Below are 27,157 nucleotides of genomic sequence, written 5' to 3'. Positions count from 1 at the left end.
AGCCCAGTCTACTACTCTCCCTTCATTCTTCCTTCCTTTACACCCAACGAAGGAGGGGGAACCTCTGCATAGACTGGGCTCCATAAGTGCAATATCTTCCACCATTGACCACCTGCAACAGCACATGGTTGATGACCAGATTTTTGTGGGTTAGGCTGGAGCTAAAAAGGCAAGGTAGTCATTACATACACTACTTTGTGTTAGGAAGATAGTCATCTCGCTTTTTGTAGCCAAGGATCGCCTTCCCTGCATTTGGAGCCATTGACTGAGGATGCCTAGGAACCCCCTCATTTCACACCGGATCCACCTTTTAATGGGTCGACATAAAGTAACTCTAAAAAGCAGATCTTTCAAGGTCTTTCTATCTGAACACTTTTTGTCTCTGTTGTGCTAGGTGCTCTTTCTTTATTTTACAGCTTGCCTTTCTGTTATTCTTGAGTTTCTTCTAGGTTTCGGAGTTAGTGATCGGCAGCATAACAAACATGCATTAGATACAAATTAACTAAGTTTTGGCAGGACGATTGGGATTCTCCATTTTTGTAGCATGCATTTACTTGGTATTGCTCAATTAGTGATGGAGAAACGTATTTTCGAACAGACTTTTCTGTGCTGAATCCTATACCGGTTTCAAAACTATGTAAATGCTTCAGAATAATCCCGGGTTTAGGCATCAATTAGAGTCGGAAATAATATACATTACATCCTATGTGGTTGGATTACATTACATTACATCCTGCTGCACATTTTTGATGGTCTGTATTTCACATTTTGGCTACTGTTTTTGTTTTATTTACATTAATATCTTGAGGTACTTACTTGTTAGATTTTTAACGAAACACGCAACCCCGGTAAACAGTCATACCATTGTTAAAACTCTGCTACTGGTTTTATGCTGTATGCCTCACACCATCTCTTCTGGCCATCGAGCAGCACAGTTTCGAGTAGCAGTGTGTAACCGGCTTTTATCATAATCTGGAGGTACTGGTGTAGTATGCATTAATGAAGAACTGTAGTTGATGTCCAGTTAAGTTTTACTATTGGTGTCAGGGCTAGGGGTGATGTAGTCAACTGCTAAATAGTCTGTACAAGTTTTTTTCATGAGGCTTTTTTAAGGTTATTAGAAAATGTAGGAAATTAGAGAAAAGCAAGAAGGACATGAGAGAGTAGCCCCACACAGCTGTAAATAAACTGTGATCTAAACGTTTAACAGTTTCCTTCTCAATCTTTTGCAGTACTGATCCTCGAGAAGATCGAGAACGATGATCTCTCCAACAAGATTCTAAAGATTACGGATTTTGGCCTGGCACGCGAGTGGCACCAAACAACAAAAATGAGTGCAGCGGGCACATATGCCTGGATGGCTCCTGAGGTCATTAGATTATCCCTCTTCTCTAAAAGCAGTGATGTTTGGAGGTAAGGACACCATTCAAAGAATATATCCTCTGATGTCGACCATTCGTGACATTTACCATATTTTTCACTGAACGAGCCCCCTCCTGCCTGACTTTAATTAAACATGTACATCATTAGAGGCTGAGAGAGTGGCAGTGACTGTGTGTTCACCATTTTAATTAAGCCTAAAGTATGTGGTCTCTGGTGATACTTAAAAGGGTTAAAACTGCCCAAAATGTTTCTGTTTGGAGTTGTTCCTGTCTGCCTTGACCCTTGTATGTTGTGGTCCTCTTTCTTTTGTCTTTTCCTGATGAACATCCTTCCACCCTACAGCACACTGCCAAAGCAATCTGTCTTTGGCCTACCTCTATATAGGAAATAACAAACAAGAGATTGCACTCTGCCTGCCTCGGCCACTGGTTTCACAGCATTTAAATCAAATTACCATACAGGAAGTCCCACCTTCAGTAAAATGGCAATGAGTATCTTGTGAGCGAAGGATTTTAAAATGTACCCCACCACGAGACCCAACATCCTTGGGAAGTAAAAGCAGCTTTATCATAAAAGATAATTTTAGAGATCTCTTTCAATTATCAGTAGAGTTTCAGTGCCCCCACCCCGTTCCTACAAAACTGGGTTTCAGCAGCGCTTTACTAAAATGTTGGATGATTTTCAGTTGCTCATTACCTTGCAGTCAGATGTAAAAAAACCTAATGACTGGGAAGAGGGTTCTCAGTATTTCAGATTCGTGTTGCATTCATTAGCTGGGTTTTTACTTCCTTTATGCAAACAGTTGCTGTGCAAACTTGGTTCATTAAACTCAAATCTAAACTGAATGGAAGTCTGTTCTGTGTTACAGCTTTGGAGTACTTCTGTGGGAGTTACTAACTGGAGAAGTGCCCTACCGGGAGATTGATGCAATGGCAGTAGCCTATGGCGTGGCCATGAACAAGTTAACCCTTCCAATCCCATCTACATGCCCGGAACCCTTTGTCAAACTTTTGGAAGGTAAGAGAACTGTTAATAGCAAATTATATAGACGTTTTCTGGAATGTTAAGATTGCAAAGAGGCCTCTTTCACAGAGAGATCACTTTGTTGAATCCTTTGTAAATGGGCTGGGGCTAGGGCTATAAATGTAGACGTACAGATTCCAAACAATTGTTTGCGACATTGTAATACAGAGCTGTAAAACCACATTTTTCAAGAAGCAGCAGAATGGAATGTAGCAGTACGAAAGGTGTGTTAATGACCTTTCATCGTGCACAAATATCCTTGGGGATTTATTGACTCTAAGTTAGAAACAGGTAAATCACAGTACAGCTTCACAGAGTTATAGATATAGACGTCAAAGAATAGAGTGCACAGGTCACGGTTGCGTAGGTGCACATAGTATTAAATTGTTCACATGTTCACAAACGTTTGCTTGCAGTCCAGCCAAAATTTAGTGTATGTGCCTGGAAAGTTTCTAGACGTGTATTCTTTTACCTTGCCAATTTCCTGCAGATGTAAGGAATGGGAAAGGAAGAGAGGGTACATTCTGTTCTGAGATGGGTCAGGAAGGTTGCACCTAAGATGTGGTTAACTATATCTTGGCTCTTCTATCTAATACACATTCTTTTCATTGTTATTCAAGGTGCTCACCATACATGAATATCTGTAGTGATACTACAGGGAAACTCTGTAACTAGAACCATACCCAGACCTGTAAATCACCAGCTATCATCATCTGATATGTGACCAGGATGTTAGTTCTGATCACTTGTAGCTCTTATGGCTAGTTTTTTGGGAGCCTACAACATAAGTTGGTTTGGCAAATGGCTCACATGAGAGTTGTCCTCACCCATTGTTGTCATAGGATACTGCGCCATTCAACAAATACAGGTAGTTCCCACTCACTATGATCTCAGTGAGCTGCACAGCACTTGTTGTGACCACCCTTTCACTTGGCTTGGCTCCCAGTCTATAGCCACTGCCTGGGTCTGGTCATGTCCTTGATTTCACACTGTTGAGGGGAAAGGCCCTACATTCTTTGGACTGCTGTGCTATTTTGCACTTTTTTTATTTTCTGCACTATCTTGTAATTGTTTATACAGTGGCTTTGGCATTCTGGAGACCTCAGAATGTTTTTACTGCATGTTATTATTGCTCCGCCATGAATGTTCTACACCCTTCAGGACTGTGGATACACCAAAAATATTCCTGTACATATAGTGAAATACCTACCTGGCGATGGGAGCCTTATGTGTGGTGGCAGTATTTTAGTGAAGAATCGGCACAGATCTTTTTACTTTTACATTTTGGAGACGCATGTACCAAAAATCCATTCAGTTCCCCCATAAGTGGAGACATTACCTTCCATCAGATTGTTTCCTGTGTGTATTTTAAGCGTGTCAGGAGTCTATGTGCAGCATGAGACGAGGTGGAGGGTGCCTATACAAGGATTAAGAGCTGCCAGGCTCGCCTCATTCCTGAAGTGATCTTGGAACCTGTGCATCAAATATCTGTAACTCTGTAACAGAGCCGTGGCACCCTCAGCCCATTTAGGTACTCTCAACCCATTCAGGTCTCCTCTGACCAGTGCCCAAACAAATCTTTGCATGTGCTCTGTGTGGGTCCAAGCCCTGTTATGTCTGGGAACACTAGCCTTGTTTTTAAGGTGTCTGGGTTGGAATACCCAGTCCACCTCCCACTGGACGTTTGGTATTCAGCACTCCCTACTCTAGTCTAGTAACCTGCTGTACTGCCATTAAAAAAAATGTCTGTTCTGGATGGCTGGTGAATTAAAACTTAAGGTAGCACACCTTCCTCTCAGACATTGGCTTCCCACAGGATCTCTCACATTCAGATTAGTAATCATCCTTTGAAACCACTTCTTTGTAATGGTCTCAATGTCAAGATCAAGCAATAAAGCATCAGCTTAGAGGAGTTTTTGTGCTTTCAGAAAATTCTATTGCTAAGTTCTCTGTCACCTTATCCACCAGTTGGGATCAAACATGTGAGCCCAATGAACTACTAGAGCTTAATTAATGATCCTGAAAGAAAGATGGCTGTTCTAACCTTCATGTGGAAGCTATTAATGACAAGACCAAAGAATCAGATGATCTGCAGCTTGTGTGGAGGACTGAATCAAAGGTGAGAGCCAGCCCAAAAGTGATGGGGATCAGCATCTCAGCTGAATGGGCCAAAGTCTGTGCCAAGAAATCATCGCAGCATCTCAAGTAGTCTGAGGAATGTTGGGATGCCCTGGAGAATCACAAGGTGGATAGTGCCTCTGGTAAGAGTGATTAAAGAGAGATGGCTGGGAAAATAAGGCATGAATAAAGAGGGCTAGGGGTTTAATGAATTTTAGACTAGGACATGGATGATGAGTTGACCACTTTCAGTATGGGAACTAGCTCGGTGTCGGATGTAGGTGGCAGGTAGAATAGATCTGATTAAAATTGTGCTTCTGCCCAAACTCCTCTACTTATTCATTAATATCCAGCTACTAGTCACCAGATCCCTCCTCTAACACATCTGCACACAATTTATAAAGTTAGCCAGGGCTAATACACTATCCAGGATCAAATGGTCCACCCTTGCTCCCCCCTTCCACGAGGAAGGGTTCAAGGGCCCCTGATCCAGACCTTTATTATTTATTTGCACAAGCCCACTTCGTACATTACTGGTTCCATCCTGGTAATTACATCCCACATGTAGCGGTGGAGATGGATTCCGCGGCCCCCGGTGATCATTGATCTGTGTCCCTGCGCCTCATTACTCACTGTGGCCCTCATTATGACTTCAGCGGTCTTTTACAAACACCACCGAAGCCACAGGTGCCAGAAGACCGCCAGTGCTGGCGGTTTTCTGACCACCATATTACGAGTACTGAAGGATTTCTACCACAATTTGGGTAAAAATCCTTCAGCAGTCGGCTAGGCTGGCAATCGGCAGCGCAGAGGCGGTTCCACCGCCCTCACAGCCACGCCAAAAGGACTCTGTCTGCCGTATTTGGAGCAGTAATTTGGCATGTGGGTGTCCCGATGGTGGAGCGCTACTGGCTGTGGAAGCGCCTGTTCGCGTTCCCTGGCAGATGACCTCCTCGCCCGACAAGGTAAGTCGATCGTCTGACAGGGGAGGATGGTGTGGGGTGGGGGTTGGGGGGGTGTGTCTGTGTGTGTGTATGTCTACGTGCATGAATGTAAGTGTGTATGCATTGTGTATATGCATGTTTGAATGCATGTGTATGAGTGTCTGTGTGTCTGAATGCATGTGTATGCGTGTTTGAACATGTGCGTATGTGTGTGTGATGAAGTGAATGCGTGTTGGAATGTTTGTGAATGCGTGTATGCGAGATGTGGGTGTGTGTGTGTGTGTGTGGGGAGGCTGGGGGAGGGAAGTGCTGTCACGGAAGGGGGTGGGAGAGGGGGTACTGTCATGGAAGGGGGTGCTGTCACGGAAGGGGGTGAGGGGTATTGCATGTGCAGGAGGGGTTGGGGGAGTTGTCTGCCAGCGACAGGAAAGGAATTTCCTGTTGCCGGCAGCCTTTCCACCAGTTTTCGTGGAGGTGCTACTGCCACGGAAACCCTGGCGGAAAGCCAACTCATTATACCGCCAGCGGTCTGCAGTGGACAGCCGGCCTGAAGGAGTTGCCCTCTGGCCCGGGTGCCCTACCGCCTTGGCGTTACCAGTGGAGATGTGGTGGTTTGGCAGAGGCCAAACTGCCACACTCGTAATGTGGCGGTCTTCACCGCTGGCCCGTCGCAGTCTTCGGATCTCCAGGGTCGTAATAAGGGCCTGTATATGGGAACTGCGATGTGCACCTCCAGGGCCTGGACTGAGTTGGGCAGACAAGCTTGCCTCCGAGTCTTATATGCTCCTTCCGTCTCAATCTGGCATCACGCTTTAATACAAGCTATGCATCAACCTTAGGAGCTATCTCAGCTTTCTTGATGGGGGAGAGGGGTTGCCCAGTGGAGGGATCTATATGCTGACAAAAAATGTATACAACTGAAGTATTTTATAGATCCCATACCACACGCCCCCTTGACATCTTTCTGTACTACAGAATTATAGGTTGCCTTCAAGCCCCCATGCCAGATTTCCCTGCAGAGCAAGCAACATGCCAGACACTGGAGACTCTTTTGGTTGTTCCTACCACAAAACAGCTCATTTCCAGACTACACCGCTCCTCATTGGAGGCTACTCCACTACCTGGTCATACAGCACACGCTAATTGGAGGAGGAGATGGGATTGGTAATCCCAGAGAAGATGTGGGCCTTCTGCTGCTCTGACAGGCATGGTGTTGTCCAGCAATAGACTCAGTATAATATATTACAAGTTCCTCCAGAGGGCCTAACACACACACCGCTGTCTCACCATAAATTTGGTCTCGGGGAGAACCAAAACTATGCCAGGTGCGGCCAACTTGATGCACATTTCCTACATTTGACATGGTCGTGCGCCTTCACCAATGGGTTTTGGACCGTTTCTCACTGCGCTGTCTACCAAGATTAACTATGAGATGCCCAGAGATACTACGGTTGCAGTGCTGAGCTGGGTGTGGAAGATCTCCGTGGCCCACAGACGATATACTGTCCTGACTCTTTTACTGGCAAATAGATTGATGACATGCAGTTGGTGGTGAGGGAGGTCACCTAAATACAACGACCGGCTGACGTCTTTAGTCTACTGCAATGAGCAACTTGACCTGTACGCCACACTTCTCACCCCCTCCCTTCACAACATTCCTCTTGAACACACCCTTACAAGCTGGTAACTTGCACAGATGCTAAGATGTACACAGGTTGACACGGGGATGGGCAATATCATGCTGTTCTCCTTTTGTTGCTATTGGCTGAGGGGCAGGGCCCTCTGATCATGATATTTCCCTTTCTCTAAGAAGGGGGTAAAATGGCTTAGATACTGCATCAATGAATGGCACCTGATATGTACTGGCTTTAACTTCTGTGCCATTTGGTTATTTTTGTATCCTTTAAAACCAAAAATCAAATAAAATACAGTATCATGGTTCTCAGTGTTTTTTTTCCTCAGTTTACAATGAATTCCACACGTTTTTGTTTTTAACACGTTGAATGATGTTCTAAGCACATCATTTAACATGTTCAAAAGATGTTGCGTTAAATAATGGTATCCTGTAGTTAAGACTCTGATTTAGGTGATGGTAGGCCATTTGGGTGAGTGGATGAGATGGCAGCAGTTGACGCCTATGACAACATAGTCATTGGGGGGTGGGCTAAAGGAGGGTGGTGAGTTAGTGTTTTGTACTGCAAAATCTGATCAGATTTACAAAAGTTGGTAATGTAGTCGGCTTCTTCTTAAATTAATCAATTCCATTGATCAATGCCTTGATTAATTCAAGAGGAAAGCAATTGTCATAGTATTCACTGCCCCTTTCCATGAATTTGGATATAATTGGTTGCATCTGTATGCAGTATAAATAACGTTTATAATAAGATCGGTGTGTCAACCTTGCGTACATTACGGGATTTTAAATTTGGGATGATCACAAACACTCTGTCCTGATGATGGTCACATATACTACATGTTGACGCCAGAGACCGAAACATCGACATTAATATACTCCAACTGTCCTTCAATGAACCAAATGCAATAGGATAGCAAGCTGATGGAATAGTGATTACAAAATGCTGTTTTGGGGACTGGTTGAGTTGATTCTTCTGCTGGCTATAGTCACTACCATATTGTAAATTGATCTATGGTATCTATTTGGTCAGATGACCTGTCTCTAATATGACCTACTTTTCTACTTTTGGTTGTTTAAAATGCATGTCATTGATTAAATAACTAACATTGATTGTATTTTGAGTGTGCCTAATTATGATCAGAAAATAGCTGAAGAAAAATGATCACTAAATTAAAAAAAAAAAGTATGAATAGAGGATTTCATCAATGTTCTAATTCAGTGTAATGAGTGGATACCAGGGGTACCACTCACTGTAAATAATCATTTTTGTATTGTTAAATATTTCCTTCTGAGGTTATTTTGTACCATAGGAGTATATATCTCAATTCTCCCAGACGTGCCACTGGTAAACTCCATAAGTCAGCCTTTCACCCCCACGAGATTCAAAACGTTTGAGGCCAGATCCAGTGACATTCAAGGCTTATCATTCTGGAATAACAGCTCCACATTTCTGAGGTTTCCTAAAATGCCAAAGGGGTCTAGAGAACCACCTCCTAAGACCAGCGTTTTGCCAAGAGGGCCACTAACAACTGAAAACTTTTTTATTTTTTTATTTTTTTTAACCTGTCCACACAAACCTCCGTAGCTTTGATGCACAGCCAGATGTAGCAGGATTAAGTCAGTTGGTGTGCCATGGAGGAGAAGGGGCAGCTGGAAAATACAGAGTTGCCATTTGAAGCAAGACGTTTATGAACCAACAGGAAAAAAAGTCAACATTTAACGGCCACTGGTGGCCGCATAATAGGAATAGCATTGGCAGAAGTGCTTTATTAGCCCTTGTGTGGGCCTTTTAAAATGTGCATACTGTTCTACGGTGCTCCAAACGTCACGAAAGTGGTGAAATTCTATCAGGGGAGCACCCAGGGAGCAGAGGTCGGGCCCCCATATGCCTTGTAAATTCGGCTTTTCAATATTGGTGCCAGGCAGATCTAGCCTTTCTTCGAGTCTTATCTGTCAGTTTTGGGGGCAAGTGCGAGCTGTAAGGTATCTCTGTTTATAGTGCACACTTCAGGGCCAGCTTTGCCTGCTTATGCCCCTTTCTAGAGATCCGACCTCCTTTTAGTAGTAATGTCTGCCAGCAGCAGCGATTTCCAGTTCACACCAATCACTCTTGTAACCAGTGACCTTGCTAGGTCTATGAATTTACTACAGGATTTATCAGATTTTCACTTAGGCGTCAGCCTCAGAAGGCCAAACTAGGTTTGCAAAGATTCATCTTGCCGGTTAAGTTAGCAATCTGTGTGGAGCTCCCACCTTGAAAGCACTGGTAAAGAAAAAGAAGCCTCATCATCTCTCCATTTGGGGCATATTTGGGGCATCCCAGGGAACATGATTTGTAGGTGTAGGGGGCTGCAGTAATTGGTGTAGGGGGCTGCAGTAATTGCTCTGTACATAATTTAAAATAAATAACTTTTGATCCAGCATTTTTGGAGACCTTGGTCAGGTGTAGTAGTGCCACAGACCACTCTCAGTTTGAGAGATCTTCCTCCGTATCCTCTTCCCATTTGCCGTTGAGGTTCCCTATTTCTTGTTTAATTGGGTTTTGTCCCCGATGAACTGGTAAAGAGCAATGACCATTTCCTTCAGAGAGCTGTAGTACAGCCCTGTCTGTCTCAGGTTTTACGGAGTCACATTCCCAAATCAGATTATCGCTCTGACCAGCAAGGCGCAAGTTAAAAACTTTCCCACTGGAAAGTTATCTGACCTTTACGCTTGATATTCTTAACCATACCACACAGTGTGCAATATCCACCAGCTGCCTGAGCATGGGGCAACATTAGAGCAGTAGCTCAAGTGTGTGTACTCTGAGGCACACTTTTTCAGGTCCCTGTTCCACTAATATTTAGCTGTGCCAGAGACTCTCAGTACCTAAGTGCCAAATAAGCCTTCACCCATTGTAGTAGATCGCAGCTTGGCGTGGGTATACCAGGTTTCAGAGAAATGTGGCCAGCCATCGTGGTTGCTCTGCCAGATAAGATGTGTCTTTTCTTTACTGTGCATACCCGCTAGTTTGCGAGGCCCTTAATACAGTATTCCCATTCAATTTTGTTCATATTTGTACTTTTGTGAAAAATATCTATTTTTGGGTGTATAAAATACTTTTTCTTTTTAAAGCAAAAACACTGACTGGACTTTGCTTTGAATGTTATTTATGTTGCTGTGCATTGAGCTTCTTGCCCGCAGCACATCTCTGAGTAAGCCTCAATCTGCTGTGACTTTCTACCCTGAGAATAAAGTGCTTATATGGGTAATTCTTTCCCCGTTGAGGGTTCAGCAATAAGGGCACTGCAGGACATATGAAGTAGAAGACCCTGGTCCTCTAACTGGTGGCCTGGTAAATTCTAATTGCCCGTGCAGACGCCAGTGACATTTTTCCCAAAGTTCTGCTATTATTTGACCCAAGGTCTAAAGACATTAGTACTTATTTGGGAACCTGAACAAAGCCCAAGCTCTCAGAGGGTATGTATCTAGAAAAATCACATACTTTTACATACCATGTCACTGTTAAATACTGTTTGTTGTGTGTATAGACATATATGTTCACATTTAAACATCTGCTTATGCTCGTCATAGGCATGAATTTGCTTGTGGCTGCATATATGCATTATCAGAAAATGATTATATATATAAATTGCTTGTGTACTAAACTAGTAGGCGAAGTCTTTTTCATTATTACAGATAATATAAATGTAAACGGTGATTTTAATTACAATAATGAGAGCCCATTTATTCCATATGACGTGTTGTACTGAACGGTGTTTAGTTCTCCAGTCCTGTCGATCAGTCGTAGCAGCTGCATCTAAGCTAAATTCAGAAGATATGTGCCTAATCTGACCAACATACTTATGTTAGTGTTACAAGACTAATCTGCCTATTGACATACTATTCATGTCATATTCTTTCATGTATACCTCATTTTATGGGGCATACCTGTAAGGTTTGATTCACTGTGGTGCCCTACTGTTAATGTACAGCATCCTGATGCCTAACTGTTGCCTGGTTTACATTCGAAAACACTGATAGATAAATACAATAATAAATACTCTGAATTTATGTTTCAATGTTGATTATTGTAGAACTGGAATTTAGAATGATACATTGAACTCCTGTGAGTTTTAATGCACTTTGGTTTTGCCTCCTCAATATTAGTATATTTAATTAAGAGATGACACCACATCACCAGGATACATTGTTTCCATTTTTTGGGGTTTCATAGGCTGGTCATTGTTTTCCATTCACATGAACAGGCCAAGGGTGGTGCCATGGTACCCGATCTCCCTCCTGGAGTCGTTTGACTTTGGAGCTGATCCCGCAACTGGTTCTGTCACATCCTGCGTTTCTGGCACCATCTGCCACTCCAGTACAGATGGAATAGTTCTGCGCAGACATGCTCCAACTCTTCGGACCCTTGCTGTCTCTCTCCGGTGCACCTTTGGGCCTCAAAAAGCTGAAAACTTTCCATCTCGAGTATCGTAGACAGGTTCACTCTTGGCACCAATTGAACCCTCCAAGTCTGTCATGACACCTCCAGATCTGGTCCAGATCCCACCTCCGCTCCATGGCCAAATCTGATTACTGGAACTTCGACACCAGTACAGACTTCTTTGATGCTGGCTGTGGTGATACTCATAGTACTCTTTGATTCAGAGTTTGAGGTGGTCCAACCTCGCCTGAAGCTGCACTCGATGACAGTTGAAACGCAGATTACTCCTCTTGATCTGCTGCATCACCAAGGGAGACAACATACCCTATACTCACTTTTCAACATGGACTTGAACAGTGATTATGATGCAGGTGATTAGTTTGCTTAGCCCTATCAAGATGATAATCAGTAGGATGACTGCAGGAGGCTAGTGGTCTCGATACCTCCCCTGAAATGGGCCTTATCTCACCCTCTGGTCCAGCCACAGAAGAATCTTCTTCCTATACCATGGTAATGCTTAGGGCAGACAAAGTCCTTGACCTCCAGCACCCCACCTTGGAGGTAAAGTCATATGTATTGACAGAAATTCACCAGTTGGGCCTGACCTCTAGGGAGCATATTCTGTCATTCAATGAGACACCGACTGACAACTTATTAGGTGCTTGGGTCAAACCCTGCTCTGGCCCTCCAGTCAACAGTCAAATAGTGAGACACCATCACCCTGCACCTGCTGACTGTTTGTTGTTATCTCAGCACACCTCCCCTGAAAATTTGGTGGTGCAGGTGTCCACGAGGAGGTCTAACTCCAACACTTTTCTGACTGCTTCCTCCGATTGGGAGTCCAAATAGGTGGAGACTTTTGGGAAGCACGTTTTCTTTTTCACTAGCCTGTCCCTTTGTTCATTTATTGCCAGCTGCCTCCTGGGACACTACTCCTACACCCTTTGGTACTCCATGGCTTAAGTCCCTCCTGGTGTCCCAAAGCTCACCGACCTGTTCTTGCCCAGGCCATCCAAGATAGTTTTGATGTGGCCAAGTTCACAATTTGTTGTGGCGTGGACATCAGTGATTGCATTGCAGCCATGCACACCTGCAATCAACCCAGTTTTTGTTGGTGTCCTGTCCTCCCTTATGGACATGCCCTTCGAAAGGACTTGCTTATTTGGGGACAAGGCTTTGGAGCAATTTAAGAAGACCAGAGCTACCACATGCTCTCTGGGCTTACCTGCTCTGCCTCACCGAGGACACCAACCTTACTGCTTCTTTCATGGATTTAGTTGAGCTCTCATACGTGCAAGCCCTTACGGCTAAAGGAGCTGTTGAGAGGGTGCCAGTGCCAGAAGTAGGGCTTGGTTGTTATTCCTGCTACTTTCTGGAGCACAAGAAGGATGGAAGCCTTTGGAGAAGGAGAAATTCAAAATGCTTACCCTGGCCCAGGTCTTGTCTGCCCTCCACCCTGGAGACTGGATGGTGATGTTGGACTTTGTAGGAAGTCATATCTATATACCCATCTTGCCGGACCATCTGTGCTTCCTTCGGTTCTTGGTGGGACAGGAACATTTTCAGCTTGCTGCTGTGCTCCCCTTTGGTCTATCCAGTGCCACTCGGTGTTCACGAAAGTGATAGCAGCATAATTCAGAGGTTAGAGGATGTCAGTGTTCCCCTACCTCAGTGACTGACTGTTGAAGGCAGGCTTGCCTCAGGCAGTTGTCAACCACCTCCAGACCACGGCACACCTCCTGTTAACTTTGAGATTCACTATCAACTTGCTGAAGTCACACCTGACTCCTTTCCAAATGCTGCCCTTCGTCGGAGCCATTCTGGACACAGTTCAGTTTTATGCCTTTTCCCCTAGAAAGAGAGGCCAGGACATTCAAGCTATGATCCTGATCTTCCAGCCTCGGTTCTGAAGTTCAGAGAGGTCAATTTTGAGGCTGGTAGGACTGATGACCTCTTGCATCCTGCTGGTTAAGCACACCATGTGGCAAATGCGGGCTCTGCAGTGGGATACGAAGTCTCAGTGGGCCCAACATTACATGAACTTCTCTGGCCATGTTCAGATTTTCGAGGAGACTGCAAAAGATCTGCAGTGGTGGTTACTGGATTATGATTAGGTCTGCGGCAGGCCCCTTTCCCTTCCCCACCCAGAGCAGACAGTGGGGACCGATGCATCACTTCTGGGTTGGGAAAGTCATCAGGGAGAGGTGGAGATCAGAGGCCTCTGGTTTCTGGCTGAGTCCCAGTTCCATATTAACCTTCTGGAGCCAAGAGTTAATGGATTGGAGTTGAAAGCCATTCTTCCATCCATCAAGGGAAGGCTGGCACAGGAGCTCAAAGACAACACCACTGCCACGTAGGACTGCAACAAACCGGTCAGGATGGGGTCACGGACCTTGTGCCAGGAGGCTCTGAGCCTCCAAGGTTAACCATCTGGCAGACTCTTTGAATGCCAGCCTGCCCCTCCGGGAGGATCTGCTGTTGAAGCAGCAGGGTGGGGTTCTACACCGGGCCTTTTCACTCTCCAACTTCATGCTTGGAGGTTGAGTGGTGACAGCTGAATAGCTTATACCTTCTTCTTGAGGTTGTTGATATAATCTTGGCAGCCAGGTGTCCTTCGACTGAAATTGTATACACCTGTCGTTTTGACTATTTGTAGCTTGGTGTGACACTCACCAGGTAGGCACCCTCCAGGCAAAGTTATTTGACGCTTTGGTATTTGTTTTGGCTCTCGCCCAGTAAGGCTTTGCTGTGGGCACTGTTAAGAGGATTCTTTCGACTTCTTCACCTTTTCTTCAGTTGTCAGATCAAGCATCATTTAAGTCCCCAGTTATGCATTTTTAAAGGGGTTACAACATCTTTTTCGTCCCTCTCTCTTTGTCATGCCACAGTGGGACCTTAATTTGGTCCTTATGTTCCTGATGGGTACTTTATTCGAGCCGCTTTACTACTTCCCCTTGCAGCTTGCACCCCCAAGACAATTTTCCTCATTGCCATGACATTGGTGCAGCAAGAGAGTGAGTTTCAGGCTCTGTATCAACCTGGTGTGCACCACCTGTTTCCCAGACAAACTGCAGACGTGAGCATCCTTCTTACCAAAAATTGTGATGCTGTTCCACGTCTATCAAACCATCACCTGGCATTCTTTGCTCCACCTCAACCTTCCAAGAAGAAGGGAGTCTTCATCACTTGGACTGCAAGAGAACAGTGAGCTTTTATATAGAGCATACCAAAGAGCAGCAGGTGGACAATCCGCTCCTTGTGGGATTCATTGGAGCAAAAAATAGGCAGGACTGTGCAGAAGAGAACCATCTCCTATTAGATCATGCTCTGGAACTAAGATCTGCTACCTATTGGCCAAAACAATAGCCTTCGAAAGACATGCATGCTCATTCTACCAGGGCTAAAGCTGCTATCACTGTGTTAGCACATGGAGTCTCTGTCCCAAACGTCTGCAAAGCAGCTATATGGGCATCCATCACATGTTCACAAAATACTATTGTCTTAACAGTCAGGTTCGCCAGGAAGGCGAAATTCCCACTCTGTCCTGAGTTCATCCACATATCCTCCACCCAATAGACAGTACTTTGTTTGAAAATGTGAGGAACCTGAGGATAGAAGTCTCTATCAAAAGAACAAGTTACTTACCTCTGGTAACTCTTTTTCTGGTAGAGACTTTATCTAACCACAGATTTCTCACCAGCCCTCCCATCCTCCCTGTTCTGTGGTTAGCCTCTATCCATTAACAAGATTGCAAGTCTAGGAATCTGCATATAGGTCACACCAATTTGCTTTTGAGGTTCTTCTTCTAGAAGAGTGGAAAGTCTCAAAAGCAACTGATGTCAGCTCGCTAGAGGGGCATCTATATAGGGTCTGCATATCATTTCCAGAGCAGAAGAGTGTCAGTGTGGAGGCGCACAACACCGTCTGCTGGGTTGCAGAGGTATTGTGTAACATTTCCAAACCCAGTCTGACTCCTAGGGACTATTCAAAAGATGAGGAATCTGCGACTAGATAATCTCTACTGGAATGAGCGTTACCAAAGCTAAGTAACATGTTCTTCAACAGCCAGTAAGACTCACAAAATGCACTGTTTCCTTGACAATCCCACAATAGCCCTCCTTAATATGGTTGTTTAATATAAAGCTCCATTACTATTTTTTTGTTTTTAGTGGGAAGTAAGACAGAGTAGTCAGCTTGAATGTTTGTAATTACAAACTAAGGTTTGTTTCTTCAAGCCCTAAATAATAGTAATGTCTACTCCTTATAACCTGGATACATGGTGCTCTTCTAATGCTGTTCGGTACTGGTGGTGACTCCATCTTTCTACATTGTGCATTGAACAGAGTGTTGGAATCCAGACGCACACAGCCGGCCTTCCTTCACCAGCATCCTAGAGCAGCTGGTGGCCATTGAGCAGTCCTCCATGTTCCAGATGCCTCTTGAGTCCTTCCACTCATTGCAGGAGGACTGGAAGGTGGAAATCCAGCAGATGTTCAGTGACCTGAGGACCAAAGAGAAGGTAATGTATGCACTACTTGAGATGCGACTTTCTCATTCTGCATCATCTTTGTGACCGCACGCATTTTTAAGTCCGCATTCTGAAACTTGCTGCAGATTGGAAGCTTTGGGCTTCATCAACATATGCAGTGTGAAAAAGGTGAATGTGGCCTTCATCAGGCACAGGCAGGACGTTCAAAGCCCTCTGCTGCTCATTCTCTCAAAAGGGACACATTCCAGAGTGGCAGTAATGCTGTACCTGTGTTATTGCTTTATACCTTGCCACATATCTCTGTTTCGCTGCTATCGTCGTGTCGGAAAGATAAACAATGGTAATTTGCAAGTAGATTGTTTTACAAAAGTGTTTGTTTTCCGGCATGAATTATTTTCATGGTTTCTCGTACATAAACATTGTACTTCTATCTCCACCATGGTTAGCTTAATGTTTACATATCTGCAGTGGAACTGTGTGGCTAGGGGTCATAAACAAGGGAAACAACCTTTGGCTGGTTTGTATGTTTTTTTTTAAGGGTTGTGGACCACAACTAAACATTTGAAGAGACTTGTTTTGAGGACCTTTCTGAACTGGAGATCGAGGATAGGCTGTTGCTAAGGCTGTGTCCTGTGTGGTAGAACACTGTGTTCATGTGCTAGCTTGCTGCAGATGGTTATCACCATGAGGTTCGCATTTTGTGCCTTTATGAGAGAGCAGAGATATTTCTTATTCAAGGAAGACTGTATTTACTGGGAGACTGTTGTTGTAGAGTTACAAATAGACACAGACATCTACTGGGAGGTAGTGGAGGGCATGTAAGACGAGGATTATGTGATCTGTTTGGCTAATGGGTTGGACGCGGAAAGGTTTGTAATGGGGCTGCTAACTGGCTCGGGAGGGCAACTCGAGAGGCCTCTACTGTGGCACTGATGTTGGAGGCATGAAAAAAACTATGATATGCCATTCCTTTCTGAAATTTATTTTGAGGAAGAAGGATTTTAGCTTAGGGGCAGGAGCTCTTTTTAGGGTACCTCTGGAGTGGGAATTCATGGACAGGTCTTTACTTTAGAGGCACCTTTACAAACAAGCTTCAGTTTGAAGCAGTCTTGGAAATTCAGGAAGAAAACAAATATTCGTCTGGGCAGGAGGCTCTATGATTGGTGGGCCAGGGATCAAATGTTAGTTGTTTATTTTCAGAGAGTAAAGACATTGACTTAAGGTTAGTCAATGAGTTGTAACTGTGTTATTTCGGTCTTGTCTTAGTTACGACCTTGTACAGGGACCTACGGATAAGATGTAAATTCAGGCTCTGATAGTTTGTTCAACGAGGAATTCAGGTATTCTTTTTGGTGAGTGAATCTGTAGTTGCTGTTGAAAAGGGATCACTACTAGACATTTGGTGAGGCAAGGATTATTCTAGAATGGTTATCAGCAATGATTAATAAAATGGCAGTTTTTATCTATGATTTTGTGTTTGTTGAGAATGTTCATGTATGAGTCGAAGTATTAGCTGGTTATGAGTAGTCTTGGGAGACATTTGTGTTATCCTGGCATAATTTTGCATTTCACATTACGCTTGTTACTGATCATGTGTCATTTACAGCAAAAATGTTGGAATGTGCACAAGACCAAAGCAAACGACTAGAACGGGAGGAGGAGCAACTGTCTGTTGGCAGCACTTGTTTTTTTTTGTGCCTCATATTCAAAAAGTAATCAAGGATGCATTCAGTGTTAAAATGTAGCCCCAAATACTGACTCTGGACTTCACATAAATGTTTGTAATTTTACATAATTTTTCAGAAATTTTGCTTAATTACGCAAAAGCAAATTATGAGATTTTGATGCACAACTAGCTTTGAGGACAGGCAAACCTAGCCTCTATTTTACAAGTTTGCATATCCATCTCTATATTGCCTTTACCTGGCGTACCAGGCAATCAATGTCTTGGTGGTATTTCAGTTTTTTCTGGGATATCTACATTGGAGGTCATCAATATTGTATGTTATAAGCTGGTTGTTTTCAAGCGTTATGTGGTCACTTCTTTTTTTCTAGTAGTGGGACAAATGGTGAAACCAGAAGGGGAGAGCATGTCTGAACCTGGCAACAGACTTTTTTGCGAGGCGCTTTTGGGTGATCATGAGTGCAGATTTTGATGTTTAAAAAATGGTCTGACTCAGGAACCCTGATTAGGTTTTGGCAAAAGAAGGTAAAATGTACAATAATACTTGTTTTTATACACTATTTCATACTACATTTCGGCTGTTTCTAAGCACTTTACATTTGGCAACCTCAGATGGATGTAGTGTTAACTTTGCTTCCTGGGGTTCAAACTCTTGACCTTCACTGTTTATGTCAGCATTTAGTGTATTATTGTTATCTTGAGTTCTTGGAGGGCTTTAACAGTGTTTCAGTGTTTCCAAAAACTAAGGGTGATGAGCCCATTTTTGGTAGGTTGGAAAAATCCAAGCAATAAATAATGATACCTTTATGTTCTATATTTATCTTGTCACATTTGCTGTGCTTCAAAGACAGAGGTCAAATGTCAGGATATGTCTTAGGTTGCTGATTTTTATTAACATGGGACCTGGTGTTTACAAACTCCTCTCACAATACAGTGAGAGTAAGAAAAATAAAGTGAATTATGTGACAGTCTTGCTGGAGTACATGAAGTGTGAAAGGAAAAGCCATTGGATGCCATTTATTCATAACACAAAACAATGTAAATATCTGTAAATGAACTATACACATTCAGCAGTTAGGAAAGCAAAAAATGAAGCACATTTTCTTGTAATTCTGAAGTGTGACGGAAACAAAGATTTTAATAGGATAAGAACATATAAGTGCACTTTATTTGGTGATGCAGAAATAATAAATCTTCACTGAAACCTGCTTTCCGCCCAATATCATTTGTGTGCTGTAGAGTTTTATCAGTAAAACTGTATATCTGTGCAAATTTAGTGACCATTTCGTTGGGAAATGTGATGTCTCTAAATAACAGTCACTACTAGACAATGCTTTAGTGACATTAAAAACATCACCTGCCTCATGTCCATTAATGCTAGGTGCATCATGAAAGTGTGTCATACTAAAAAGTGGGTTGTGGCTCTAAAACGCTTAAGAAGCGCTGCTCTAACACATTTGCTTATGAGTGAGAGTAGTTGCTGGGTTCGCCTGGAACATAGAGCTAGGTTGTAAATGTTTTGGCATAGGGAAATTTTGTAATAATGGCAGTGGTTTTTGATCGTGGTTTGAGAGTGATAATGGCTTAGTCTTGCCAGTCTTCAAGGAGATTGGCTGGAGAACCAGAGGGTTTCATAACTAGCAGCCATCTGAGATTTCAAGTCGTTATAGCTACTTATGAAGTTTAACAATGATGGGTATGCCAGGAATAGAGCAAACAAGATTGAGAAGTTAGTAACTGTAGTTACTGCCTGTCTTGAGCCACCCATTCAACCTGAACCCTCAAGGTGGCCCTACTAAATATCGTTGATGACAAAGGTTTTACAATTCACTATAAAAACTCCATAAAGGCTGGGTGTATAAATATGGGAAAGAGACGTTGCCTAACACTGAAGAAATCCAGCTGTCCCTGGTGTCTCATAGTAGCTGGCTGGCCTTGACACCTTAGAAATTACCTTAAAAATAAAGCCAGGAGATGTCCCCAAAAGCACATTTGAGAAAAAACAGCTACAATATAGAGATAGAAGAGAGACTCAAATAGAGGAGGAATCTGATAGCCAGACAGCACTGGTAAGAAGAGGGGGTGGATGCTAGCTGCTGACTGGGAAGGGGACCACGGGTTGATGCTAAGATGATATTTTCAAACGAATACTCACGTAGGGCAGGAACCGCAAGGGAAGAGGGACGGTCTTGTTGAAAATGTTATGTTTTCTTTCTTTTTGGGTTACATTGAAAAACAAAAAAACAGAAAGTTTGACCAAAAGATGTAGTTACTTCCTTATTGTAATGTTCCAAAGCTATCGAAACCCCTGACTCATCCTACGTATGATCAATACAGATGTGCTATAATTAATTTGTCAATTAATGTGTTATTGCTAAAGCACTTCAAATCAAATAGAACAAACTGGTTTCAAAGGAAGCCTTTTTTTTTAATTGGGAGCCTTGCTCATTTATCGGGTCAAATGTTGGTTTGTAGTTTGCCAATCTCAGCAGTGTGAGGAGTACCTAATAAAGGATAAGGTGGCTCGCCAAGGATCTTTAGATCAGTGGATACAACCTTATGTCCGTCTTATTAATTAAGTTACGCACATCATTCCAGGTGCAGAAACAGGTGGATTTTAGGAAAGTGAAAGTGTAAGTGTCAACCAGTTTTACAATGATCTGTTGGCCATGTGGGGTGATATCACTGTGTGCAAATGATGAGGTAAGCTTGCTAGCAAATGAATATGAACCTTGAGGGGGGATAGGGAGATGTGTAACCAGTAGAATAAGGAGACTTGCGTTACTTGTCATTGTTGTAACTCCATTTACAATGTTAAGTCCAATTCTGGCGAACACTTCTCCATATGGCATGGTCACTAAAATTATGAAATGCCCCGGCTGCAACGCTTTCACCTTAATTATATGTTTGCTGTACTTGCCACATGATCTAGCACATGCTGAATTTAGAGCTGCTTTCGAGAAAAAAATGTTTCTAACTCAAACCGATCAACGGTTTCTAAAAGAAGAGACTCGAGTGGTTACAGGTTCACTGGTCACCTTTCAGTTGCAGTTTGCAGTGCTGCAGTGTTAAACTGGTACTAACGAGATTAAACATTTGCCCAGTCAATATTAATGTGTTGAAATGACAAAATAGCGCAATGTTTGCTCCATAGAATGTGTCATGTTGTGGTGTCTAATTTTCCCTTTCTTGCAACATAATTTATTCAACCCTGCTGCATACCTTGGTTCAATATTGCAGCATAATGCTCCTAAACCTGCCGTAGGGTTTCCTTGAAACTAGAAACATTCCAGAAAACAGCCGACAATTATGTGCCTTGGTTTATATTACAAGTCTAGCGAAGAAGCGCCTCTGAGAGGTTGCAATACAGAGAAATGAGTCTGTAGGCAATGCGGATTCATTTACAAACATAGTAGAAAAATCAGACGATGTTCAGTGGAAGCACCTTTCCATACCAAAGTCGTTAGATATTCGATGGGGGGTGGGGAGGATATTTTAGGAATAAATGAAAGAGGTTTCTTATTACAGGTGGGTTTGTTAAAGCATGGTACAGTTTTTCAACAAAGTGTGTATGGTCTAAAAAGGAAAAACATCCCTTTGGGATAGAAAAAAAGAAAAACAGTTTTGAGGATGAAAGAGTAAATTTGGGACCACATATGGACTAATGTGTTAAAGTATAGATAGAAAAAAGGCTGTTGGTGTGGCACTTTCAGTCACTAGGCGCTATTCAGGTATGAAGGCATCTTATGCAGCCACTAAAATACCTTCATGTTTATGCTGAATATGCTTCTCCTATGCTGGATGTGTTTCTGGTAATCCTAAAACAAAACTGCAAGGAACAAGGGAATACTTTTGAATTTTACTTGGCCTCACTGTATTTATTATAGTCTGTACCAGGCTGGTATTGGAAACACAGCAGGGTTGGAGCCTTACCAAAGACTATAACCCTTTGGAATAGTAAAAATAGGTACATATGTGGTCCTAAATTTACTGTTCCATCCCCAAAACAGTTTTTCTTTTTTCTTTTTGTCCTTTCCTTAACGGTTGCTAGAATGTGCAAGACTGAAGGGCAGTATGGAGTTGCACAGGTCATTAAAACAAGCTTTCCACTTCCACTGCTGAGGATGGGAAAATCATACTGACTAACTGCTGCACGAAAAGACTGTGTTGGTAATAAAAGATACGTTTTACAAAGCTTCCCATCCCTGATATTTCACCAATAGATGTTCCACCACAACATAGGCGTTTCAGTATAGACCTACATTTATTTTAGCTTACAATATTGACTACCAGCATATCGCCAAGGCATGATGTGAAGCTACGAATTGTAAAGCTGTACTTCCCTACTTATGCTTCCCCTGACGATGTCAGTAGTCGATGTGGTTGTGCATGTGCAGTTTGATATTATTTCCCCTTATACTGTAAAATTATAATATATCATGAGTGTCTGCTTTCTGAAATGTGCTAATAGCTGTAGTAAGTGAATGCAGTTTGCACACTGAGGGCCTGATTTTTGTGTAAGTTTACTAAATTGTTTCACAACCTACAAGTTTAATTTTACTAATAGCACCTTTATGATTGGGAACGCGACTGAGTAGGGGTAGAGAACTGCACATAAAAAGATAGGAGAGGCCTCTATTTTTATGTGCAGGGTCTCTGTAGTCGTAACATGATTATTAGTAAAATGAATCTCGGAGTTTGTGAATATAAACATTTGTAAACTTGCACAAAAGTTTGCGTTTACTTTTGTGACTCAGGCCCTCAGTCTTTACCTTTTGGTGTAAAACAGACACTCAGAAGCAGTGGGAACGAGTTGGTGAGGGGCTATCATTGAGATGTGATCTTTTGCCACTCAGGAACTACGGAGCCGAGAAGAAGAGCTGATACGGGCCGCACAGGAACAGAAAAATCAGGAGGAGGTGCTGAGGCGGCGGGAGCAGGAGCTGGCGGAGCGAGAGATAGACATTGTGGAGCGGGAGCTGAACATCATCATGTACCAAATGTACCAGGAGAAGCCAAAAGTCAAAAAGCGGAAAGGACACTTCAAGAAGAGCCGGTTGAAGTTCAGGGATGGCAACAGGATCAGCTTGCCTTCAGGTACATGGGAACTGGTGGCAACAGGAGTAAACGGGTTCCTAGTGCATGGGAACGGGTGGCACGCGTATCAGCTTGCTGACATGTACACTGCCGCGGCTGGCAACAGGATCAACGTGCTGTTAGGTACATGGGAATGGACAGGAACCAGATCCTCTTGCTGCCTGGTATCAGCTACTCTAAATAACAGGGAAAGAAGAGGATTAGCCTGACCTAAGAAATTAGGAATGGGTGGCAAAATGGTCTTCCTACCTTCAGGAGAAGTGTGTCACAGGATTCATCTGTTTTTGAGTGCCTTAAGACCGGATGTTGGATCAACCTTCACAGCTGTTTCGCTAAGACTTATATGTTTTAATATATTTGTTTCAAGTGTGATGAACTATCCTCTCTTCAGATACAATATTGGTATACATTTCAAGTGTTTGCAACACCCAAAGATATACATTTTGCGTGTGACTTTTTATAACCAGTTTTTCACCAACTGCCATTCTGTCATTCCTTTAGAGTTGAGCACAGGCTACACTTGGCTTTTGCAGAACACAGAAAGTCACCTTAATTTTGCTATTTAGGGTTAGTCCTGCTCAACAGTTGCATTCCTTCCACCTTTGTTATCGATCCACCTCCATCCAAGTGTGCTAGTGATTCTGGGTCTCCAGTTGATTTCATTGTAAAGCCGAATGTACTCCTTTTTACAAGTATAACATTTTTGTCCTGTCCACATGAACATTTTTAAGATGGATCCCACAGAAAAACCCACTAGTTTAGATCATTTCTCTGGTTAGGGAAAGTATTGCAGAACCCTCTTCTATTTTAATGGGGGCTTAAGTGAATTTTGTAGCTAAGGCATGTCTTTGGCCATTACCTTCCTCTTGTGTATTTGTGGCTCCTGCCAATGCTCCGTTTTTCCACATTCAAGTTATGTAGTTCTGTGGTGCTCACATTTTTTACCCTGACTATTAGCAATCATGCTTTTGCTGCTTGGTGTCGAACACATACTGACTCTCTCACACTCAGTCTCCTATTCAGTCTCATAGCCTCCAAAACGTTGCCATTCACTCTCTCTTTTTTCATCCAGGTAACTTAAAAAGTTGTTCCAGTATGCAGATTGCCTTGGTTGTGCTCCACGTAGGCACTTTTAGGACCTTGTTGCCTAAAAGCAGAAGTCATGCAGATTTGTGTTTCCCGCACACTTCGTCCACATGATCTGTCCTTTCTAGATGGCTTGCTCCACACAAGTAGTGGAGACCCTATTGCAAACACCTTATTAGGGACAAACTCTTGGTGCCTCTTTTTATTTATTTTTTAAACCTTTGCAATTTTAGAGTAAGCAGAATCAATATTGTCGTTTCTTCCCTGTGATGATCCTCTCCAGAGCTCCAGATGACATCAGACTAGCGCATGGAAAGTGTTGAGGAGATTGGTGCTATCTTCCTGCATGCACGTTCTGGGTCTCTTAAGACATTGATGTATATGAGTAACTTGCTATGGTGCCCACCCTTCTTTACAGAAAAAGGGTGTCAGAGACCAATCAGAGGCCAGCTACCACTGTGCCTATTCTACCTGACAATGCAGGTTCTAGTTCTTAGGGAGCCCTCTTTAGTTAACCTAAAAGGCTCAGAGTAGCTCAGTAGACCAGATCCTTGATATATCTTTGACTGTACCATTCGTATGTCCATGAATCACACACCATTAGCTTCTGACATCTATTGATTATTGTGCACATCCTTCGACCCCCAAGAGTTATTTTGGTGGATTGTTTTTGGATCTTTGTATAACAATTAGGAGATGAAGCCAGAAGAGGATGTGACTAAGAGCCTCATTACGACCCTGCTGGGCGGCGGTACACTGGCGGTAACACCGCCAACAGGCTGGCGGTGTACTGGCAGTGAATTATGACCATGGCGCATTAGCCACGGCCATACCGCTTCCCCCTCCAACTTGACCGCCAGGTGGTCATAATCCCCAGGGCAGCGGTGCAAGCACCGCTTCCCTGGGGATTATGAGTCCCCAACCGCCAGCCTGTCCATGGCGGTAAACACCGCCATGGTAAGGCTGGCGGTAAGGGGGACTCGGGGGGGCCCCCAGGCACAGCCCCATTGCGCATTTCACTGCCCGAATCTAAGGCAGTGAAATGCGCGATGGGTGTTGCTGCACCCGCTGCATTTCATCATTGCTGCTGGCTCTATTATGAGCCGGCGGCAATCTTGATGTGACTTTTCCGCTGTGCCAGCAGACGGAAACACTGTTTCCGTCCGCTGGCCCAGTGGAAAAGTCATAATAGGGAGCCACATATACCGCCAGCACTGGCAGTATAGTGGTGCCCGCGGTTTTGGCGGTCTTTTAGTAAGATCGCCGAAGTCATAAAGAGGGCCTAAATTTCCTCCCAGGAGGCTTTGGTATCCATTAAAGGCCGTCCAACTGACCTCTACCCTAGAACTCTGCTGGAAATCCCCTTTAATTCAGAACCACAGTTTGGATTATGTAGTGCCACCAATAACGGGAATTCTCTCTGCCCTGTCATTTTTAATTGGATGTAGCCTCAAATACAGAATTTACTGGGAAACTGTTCGTTGAAGTGAAATTCGTCCTTGTATTGATGAACAAGGCTGCTATCTTATTGTGCCTGATACCGGTTAAACGCCATACTGGCAAAATAAAGATCCATATGAACAGACAAAGATCCTGCTGATTCACTTTAATGCCCCAGCAAAGGGAATAGCTACATCGACTCCATAGGTAAATTAAATAATTATACCAGAATAAAACACACTGTTTTCAACTAGCAGATACTTACATTGTACTTTGGGGTTGCAAAAGAAAGATGCAGAAAGAAATGTCTAAATTCCTGTGTGTCTTTTCTTTCACTTTGTAAAGAGCCTTTGGGGCCAGTCTTGTAGAAAAATATGCAGACTTCATTGGGTATACTTAGAACTTCACCTTGTGAACATGGTGGCCAGAGAAACAGTCTTATGTGTGCCTGTGCATGGGTACGCTTGGCTGCTCTTCTCTCGCTACACTGCTGAAGCTCAAGAACATGAGTAGTTGGTCATATATTTTGACATAGGACATGAAATTGAGGGGGTCCTCAGTTTATTCAGCCCTTCACATCTAGTATTTCGTTCTGATCACATTAACCTATATCCTTTCTACAGTCCACCTGAGGGAATTGGTTCCAGACCAAAAGAGGAATAAATGCATTCCTATACTCAGTTGCCCTATAAATAGACAATGTCTTTTCTATGATGTGCGACCTTGTAATTTCACTGAGAACCGATTACTTCCATTCGGCCTGTGTGTGTTACCCTAAAAAACTGTCGTAGATTCCTCCCTCCTGGACCTGTCGCCACACCCCTTCTTTAAAGCACCCTGGCATAGACAAGATAGAACCAAATGGCTTCTATTCTGTCCCCTGGGGTTCTGGAATTGGGGAAAGAAGATAAGCTGACATTTATGCACTTATGAGCAATTTTTTGTTTCGTTTGACACCTAACCTCACCACGAAATCGACCATAGCACATGCTGCTTCAAAGAACCACTCTGAAAGCAAAATGTAACACATCCCCTTTCCTTCCAGGCACAGACTCAAAAAAAGACCAGATTTAACAATCAACCTTTAAAAATGCCCTACTTCAATCTTTTGTAAGTACCACTGGTGCTAGCCATGATATGTGCCCATGCACCAGATACTAGCACGGCCATATCACCAGTGCTAGCATTGCATACATTCTTGATTTAATCTTGTTGGTAAAGTCCTGGCACAACCTTGTTCTGTTATGTCTTATGGTTCAGTCTTGTGACTAGGTTGGTATATTGCAGGCTGCTGCCATTGATCTGTTTATTGAATGTGGATTTTTCTGTTCTAGGCTTCGAACACAAGATTACAGTTCAAGCTTCTCCAACTCTGGACAAATGCAAAGTGCAGGGTGTAAATGGGTCGAGTCCCCCAGGGAGCCCCAGTATCATTCCTCGACTCCGGGCAATCCGGCGTGAGTACCATCTGTTGGAATTATGGTCAGAAAAGTTTAATGAATTGCTATACATGTCATTCCTGATCTTTGGTTTATCACGCACAAAATGCACTTTTTGCAGCTCAGAAACTTTAAAGGATCCCAGCTAAGTGCATGCCTCTGGAATATTTTCAGTTCATATAGGGCTTAAATATTCCACAATCCAAAGGAATAATAATGTTTAGTATTCTCAGAGTGGGTGCTTCTATGGCTAGGTTGCTGAGCCAAGCTGTACCACTAGCTGTATTCGGTCTGGATCCTGTGTATACGTCACTCTTACACTCTGTGTAATGTCTCTAGCTGCGGTTCATATCCATGCCCTTAATTAAAGCAGATGTAAACCTTGCAAAAATCAT

The 27,157-nt window shown here is 43.3% G+C and overlaps 1 protein-coding gene across 2 annotated transcripts in view; it reads left to right on the top strand.

Moving 5' to 3' along the window:
• MAP3K10 (mitogen-activated protein kinase kinase kinase 10) overlaps window positions 1–27,157 on the top strand; it is a 244,245-nt gene that overhangs the window by 128,335 nt on the left and 88,753 nt on the right. For both annotated transcript variants that reach the window (XM_069207241.1, XM_069207240.1), the window contains exons 2-6: window positions 1,233–1,413; window positions 2,252–2,400; window positions 15,871–16,046; window positions 22,557–22,797; window positions 26,658–26,780. In XM_069207241.1, coding sequence (XP_069063342.1) covers window positions 1,331–1,413; window positions 2,252–2,400; window positions 15,871–16,046; window positions 22,557–22,797; window positions 26,658–26,780 — 772 coding nt within the window. In that variant the 5' untranslated portion in view covers window positions 1,233–1,330. The remainder of the gene's footprint in view (window positions 1–1,232; window positions 1,414–2,251; window positions 2,401–15,870; window positions 16,047–22,556; window positions 22,798–26,657; window positions 26,781–27,157) is intronic.

Source organism: Pleurodeles waltl, chromosome 9 (genome assembly GCF_031143425.1).
Source record: "Pleurodeles waltl isolate 20211129_DDA chromosome 9, aPleWal1.hap1.20221129, whole genome shotgun sequence".
NCBI lineage: Eukaryota > Metazoa > Chordata > Amphibia > Caudata > Salamandridae > Pleurodeles > Pleurodeles waltl.
The sequence above is the reverse complement of the archived record's forward strand: the minus strand, read 5'-3'. Positions and strand labels throughout refer to the sequence as shown.